This window comes from Manacus vitellinus, unplaced genomic scaffold, assembly GCF_001715985.3.
Source record: "Manacus vitellinus isolate BGI_N305 unplaced genomic scaffold, ASM171598v3 scaffold_32_pilon, whole genome shotgun sequence".
NCBI classification, from domain to species: Eukaryota; Metazoa; Chordata; class Aves; order Passeriformes; family Pipridae; genus Manacus; species Manacus vitellinus.
In genome coordinates this window covers 8,444,797-8,450,989 of record NW_021940460.1, presented here as the reverse complement: position 1 = coordinate 8,450,989, position 6,193 = coordinate 8,444,797, and the positions used below count along the sequence as shown (strand labels likewise).

At 49.6% G+C, this 6,193-nt stretch overlaps 1 protein-coding gene across 1 annotated transcript; it reads right to left on the bottom strand.

The window, feature by feature from the left end:
- Positions 1-2,034: 2,034 nt before the first annotated feature.
- Positions 2,035-4,734, bottom strand: LOC103763813 (pinopsin). The gene is made up of 5 exons (XM_018076583.1): positions 4,337-4,734; positions 3,581-3,763; positions 3,074-3,219; positions 2,664-2,903; positions 2,035-2,250 (listed from the first exon to the last, which is right to left on the bottom strand). The coding sequence occupies exons 1-5, from the start codon at positions 4,683-4,685 to the stop codon at positions 2,107-2,109; spliced, it is 1,062 nt and encodes a 353-aa protein (XP_017932072.1). The 5' UTR covers positions 4,686-4,734; the 3' UTR covers positions 2,035-2,106.
- Between the last annotated feature and the right edge of the window lie 1,459 nt (positions 4,735-6,193).

Below are 6,193 nucleotides of genomic sequence, written 5' to 3'. Positions count from 1 at the left end.
GTGAACCATTTCCCTATCTTTTTTTAATCTTAATGTGGAGAATTTTTATTTCTGTTGGTAGGGAGCCTTTCAAGTAGCCCCATAGCCTGTCTGCTCTCCTTATCGAGGCCAGAACACAACACAGATTTCAGTTTTTCGGCCACTTGTACTTTCCACATTTAAGTTTAGCATGACTGTAAATCATCCAGATCACAAAAAGCATGGGCACAAAAGCTGTAATTAACAGAAACAATTAAACAAGGACCAGTGCAAGACAGCAGAGAAGATCAGAGGGGCCCATCTAATGCTGCTTTTCAGCTTCCCAGAGAATGAAAGGCCAATTAATTAAATTAAAACAGTGATATTGAGCTGTTCTAATTCCTCTCTGAGCCGCTCACATGCGAGCTGAGCTGTTCTTCCCGTAGGAAAGCAAAGTGGAGGGAGGGAGGTTGAGACACAGAGGTGGGGATGAGGATGAATGTCCTGTCCCCCTGCACTGGCAGGTCAGAGAGTCATGGAATGGTTTGGGTTGAAAGGGACCATAAAGATCATTTAGTCCCAACCCCCTGCCATGGGCAGGGACACCTTCCACTAGACCAGGTTGCTGCAAACCCCGTCCAGCTTATTTCCTTCATACCAATCTGGTTTGGGGATTTTTTTGTTCTGTTCTTGGTTTGGAGCAGAGAATCTCAGCTGGAGGAAAAAAAAACCCCTCAGTCTCCCACAACTCATCCTCATCCTCCGTGGCAGTGCAAATTGCTGGTCTGGCTGTGGGCTGCATGTTAGTGAGGCAATTTAGTGAGGTGATGAACAACTTGGAGCGTTGCTTCCCTCTAACTCCTTCACGGCTTTGCTGCATCGGCAGAAGCTGTGGGAGAGGGTGGGAGGAGGAGAGAACGTGTTTGGGGCTCATCCCTGTGCTCGATTATAGAACCGCGGAGGGGAGAGCCTTGGAATCCTGTGACTGTGGATCATCTCATTTTGAAAGCAATTCAAGTGTTCAGGAGCAAAAATTTGAAAGACAATTATCTCTGAAGGCAGACAGGTTTTTTTTAAAAAATAGAGTAATTGGGTAAAAATGAGATTCAGAGACTTGCTATCTGCAGAATTGTCTTTAGAAGCTTTTTCCCTGGGCTCCTAAATCACAGAATCAGCCTGGCAAACCAGAAGTGTGATTGTCTAGATAAACACATTCAATATCAGGTGTAAAGCTGCAGAGCCCCACGGAGGTGGTTTTGGCTTTTATTTCACTCTTGCAGCCTTTGGCATCTTTTGTTTGCTGTTAATGGGCAGCAGTGCTTCTGTTGTGCCTTGACCTCGGGGCCCTGTTACAACCCTGTTTTCACCCTTGCTGGGAAATCAGTGGATTTAAGACCTTTCCTTATTGCCTTAAATATATTAAAAAAAAGTACTTTTGTGATTCTGAACTGGGTTTTTTTCTTGGTCTCTGTTATGATGGTGTATGTGGCACTTGCCACAAGAGACGTGCCAGGAGGGGATGTGTTTTCTGTCGAACCCTCTTACCAGCCGGTAAAACAGATGCCTCTGAACTGGTTAGTGTTCATTAATGTTTATTAACACAGTCTGCACTTAAACGTGCCTGCTGGATTTATGCCAGATTTCCAGCATGACCTTGAACTTCACAGCAAGCTCGGGCAGCGCAAACAGCACTTGTTCTGTCTGAGGGTGAGGAATGTGCAGCTCTGCCCTCAGACCCCTGGGGATGTGGCATCACAGCCAGACCGGCTGGGCCAAACAGCAACTTGGGGTGTTTTACATCGAGGAAAAAATACTGCTCTTTATTTTATTTTGGGTTTTTTTGTTGTTGTTGTTGTTCTTGAAAGGCTCACAATTGCCCGAGGTGAGGGGCTGGAAGGGAGGGGGTGTCCTTAGGAGAGTGAAATAAAAGTCTGCGGTTTATCCCACGATGGGTGGCTCCTCTCCCTCAAGAAGACACTCATGGCTTTCTTTGGAGAACCCTGTGGACTGCTGGGGACTTCAGCCTCTGAGAGCCCCCCCTCACGTCCAGCACTGAGCCTGCTCTGTGCCCGTGCTGTACCAGGCTGGGTGGGACAGGCAGAGCCTGGAGCTGGCGCTGGTGCTGGTGCAGGCAGGATCTGGCAGCGCTCAGACGGGGTGAGACGGCATCACCTTATTCTGCAGCCCCTCTGCAGCGACGCCTGGGCGGGGACGGGGGGCAGCAGGAGAGGTTTTCCCAGTCCCCCGGGGGTGGTAACCACAGCACACCATTTGCAGCAGGCAGCTCTGAAACTGGGCAGGGGAGGGGTGGGTTACATGTGATAGCACAATTCTGGTGTCACCTCTGAGGGGTGGGACGTTGGTTATATTTTGGGTGAGATCTCTATTCCCAGCCCCACTCTTTGCAGTTTATTGACAATAAAAGTTTCATTCTGTTTGTTCTGTGTCTTCAATGAGCCGTTTGTGATCTAACATTAAGTTGCCTGACCCCATAAAATCATGGAAGAGGAAAATGAGCTCTTGTTTGGGCTCGCAGGCTGCTCCCTCCCTTTCCATTTATTCCCTGCTTATCCAGGATCAAGTCTGTGACTATGCTCCCAGATAGGATACAAGGTTCCTCCATGTTTTATGAGCCCATTTAGTTGTTCTCCAGAAGCCCCAGTGAAGCTGTGGTTTGTTGGCTGATTCCTCTCTCTCTTTCTCACCTGTTTGTTCATGAAGACGTAAATGATTGGATTGTAAACTGTGGCGGTCTTGGAGAAGTAGGAGGGCAGAGATGCCAGAGCTGGCTGGATGGTGATGTCTTTGTGGGTGGCCACCACCAGTGCAAAGGTGCTGTAGGGCAGCCAGCAGATGAGAAAGGCCATCACCATCGCCACCACCATCCGGGTCACCTCCCGCTCCGCTTGCTGCGTCGTGTCCGACTCCTGCTGCTGCGCCGCAGCCTGCGGGGGGTTTGGAAGGGAGAGAGGTGCCCTGTTAGCAACTTGCAGCAGCATTCCCATCCCTTGGGTGCCCCGATGTCAGTGCCAGGAGGTGTCAGCTCCACTGAGCGTCACAAAAACCTGCTTTGTGAGCAGAAAGCCGTGAGCTCACCTGTGCCCGCCGTGCTTACCGCTCGCAGGGTCATCAGCAGGTTGGCGTAGGAGAAGAGGATCAGGCCGAGGGGCATCACAAAGCAGGTGACAAACAAGGCCAGGATGTAGCTGTTGTTGTTGCTGCCGCCCGTGTACCAGTTGGGCCCACAGGAGGTTCTCAGGCCTGGAACAAAGTTTGGAAACAAGGTTGAACCAAGGACAGGCTTGGATCAGGGCTCAGTACCAAAACAGCCAGCACTGACCCTGCTTAGCAATGCCACCCAAGCACCTCTCACTTTTCTTGGAGATCAGCCCCTACAGAAGCAGGTTTTGGCTGGCTGCATGCTGGCTGCTGCTCTGAGTGCTCCAGCAGCCAGAGCAGGTCCTGTAGCAGGCAACTTCCAAAGAACAACCTCCCAGGGAGGATTATTGAGCAGCAGGAGATACCAACACTTTAAATTCCAGCACAGACACTCTCCAGCTATTCTGTGCTTCAAAAGCATATGCAAGATGACCCAGTGGAGTCTGACGCACCCCTCCCCTACCTTCAGGCATGTAGCTGCTCCAGCCCATGAGTGGTGGGGTTGTCCAGAGCAGTGACCAGCTCCAGGTGAAGGCACAGCCACTCACGGCGTGTCGGTGCTTGAACCGAAAGTCTCCCAGGGGTCTGCAGACCACAACATACCTCTCGAGGGCCAGGATGGCCAGGGACCACAGCCCCACGATGCCTGGGGGGAGAAGGAGGGGTTGTGTCTTAGGGACAGGCTCTGCTGCCCATGCCAGCATGTGGTAGATGACGATCTAAAGCTGTCCAAGTAAACATGGTTTTAACAAGTATTTGGATGTTTTTCTTACAGCAGGGAGAGTTGTGAGGGTATTTGGCCCTTAAAGATGAAGTTGGCAGTGGGTGTCTGTGATGCCTTGTGGTTGCAATCACAGTTTCGCCACAGGAGTGCCCTTGACAAATGGTTTTGTGCAGTCCCTGGTGCACCCTCACCCACAGGTGTGCTGACACAGCCACCAGCACCCACAAAAAGCACACCAAGCAAAGATTCCTCATGTGCCCAAGTGACATTTCCCCCTCTGTGAGGACCAAGACAGATCCTATGGTGACCTGGCACAGCCAACCACCTACCTGACCCTTCCCTGTCCTGAAGAATAGCTGAAGGACACGAGTTTTACCACATGAAAACGCTGACTTTAGGAGATGACAAAGCTGGTGAAACACTCCCAAAGCCATTTTGCTAAAGACAAAAGCACCAGCCAGAGACCAAGGCAGGTCTCCAGGCCCGTGCCCTTACCTGTGAGGGAGACCATGAAGCCCTCCAGCTCGCACAGGCGCTTGCCAAACACGAAGAAGCCGCTGATGTTGTTGGAGAGGCTGACGGAGCTGCCGCAGAGCGTCACCAGCAGGTCGGCCACGGCCAAGTTCACCAGGATGTAGTTCAGGGGCGACCGGAGCTTCTTGTACCTGATGGAAACCACGATGACCAAGCCGTTCACCACCGAGGCAGAGACCACGACGAGGCCCATCAGCACGGCCACCGACAGGTACACGGCCCGTGGGGCCTGGTGGGGCCACTGGGGGCCATCGAAGGGCCCCGGGGTCCCGTTATTTGGGGGCTCCTGCGAGCTGTCAGGGGAGTACATGGGGCTTCTGGGGCTCCACCTGCTGCAGGTGATCCTCCCCAAAAAGCAAAGCCTCTTTATAGAGCAGGAGGGTCTGACGTGCCCCAGAGCAGCTTTGCATTCAAATGCCTTAAGCCTTATTTTAATCTGCAGGGTCTGTGCCCCTGCCCCCCCCCGTTTATAATCAGCTCTTTATTCCTGAGGGGATAAAGACTGACTTAAACAAAAATCTGATGACTGAACAGAGCATCATTTAATTGAGTAAATATTTTTTTCCTTGTGCTTTCCAGCTGTCTTTTCCTGTAAGAGTGACCCCTGCCCAGCTCTGGCACTTGGGATGTCATTCCCTGTGCTCTGGGGGAATTGCTGGGCTGCAGGCTACTATATTCATATATATACACAAATATATAAAAATATACGTGTACTATATATACTACATTGGGCCATACATGTATTTTCTTTCTCTCTCTGTATTTATTTATTAATTAATTTATTTATTTTTATATATACATTTACACACGTAGTGTATATATACTACATTGGGCCAAGCAGCCCCCAAAGCTCTAGTTTAAAACCATCTCCCGCTCCCCAAATCCTTGCCAGACCCCAAATTCAAAAGCTGCACCACCAGCATCAGCTTTTTTTTTTTTTTTTAACCTTTTTATTTTCGGTTCTCGTTATAAATATTAACAAATCCGACAAAAAGTACACGGATAGGTAATACTGAAATACAAAAGTCTTTCAGGATGCAGGTAAGGACGGTTTCTGCAGCCTTCACATGGTAGCAAAACATTGGTATCAAACATTTCACGAGGCCTGGCATGACAACCACCAACTCTGCATGCAGCTGGGACGGACGGACAGACAGGGTGCCCGCTTAGAAAAGACTGGGATACAAAGTGAAGGAACCCACACACACATGTCCTACTCCACCTCAGGCATAAACCAGTTTCATAGCAAGATATGCCAGAAGGAATGATGGCGTGAAAGGAATTTTGCAAGAAAAAGGGAGGCACAGCCAACCTGGTGCTCCTGGAGCTTTCCTGGAAGCTCAGACCCAAGCCAGGTTTTAAGGTGTTGGACCAGAAAGGATTACTGGGAACATCCGACTTGACACGCTGCCAGCATTCAAATAAAATCCATGCATATCTGTAGAATGCATTACAAATATTAAGTTATTAAAAAAACCCCTATGAACCTTGATTTCTTTTACCCCCCCTCATATCAAACAAGGTGTAACATGATCATCACTTTGAAAAGTAAACGTAGATTTCCAGAGATCCCATTGTTTTCCAAGAAAAAAAGGAAGTCAGCAACACGCTCATGTGCATGCACAGGGCTCGGAAGCTGAAGGTAATTGAGATCTGTGGGGAAAGAGCAGCTCTTCCTAACAAATGATGGTTTAAAGGCTTCAAAAATTTTGGGAAACGTGCAGCATTTCATAGAAAGTTTTAGCTCATCCTTCTGGATGTCCAGTGGGATGAGGATGCAGAGACAGGCCAAGGTGGATCACAGAGGATGAGATCTGG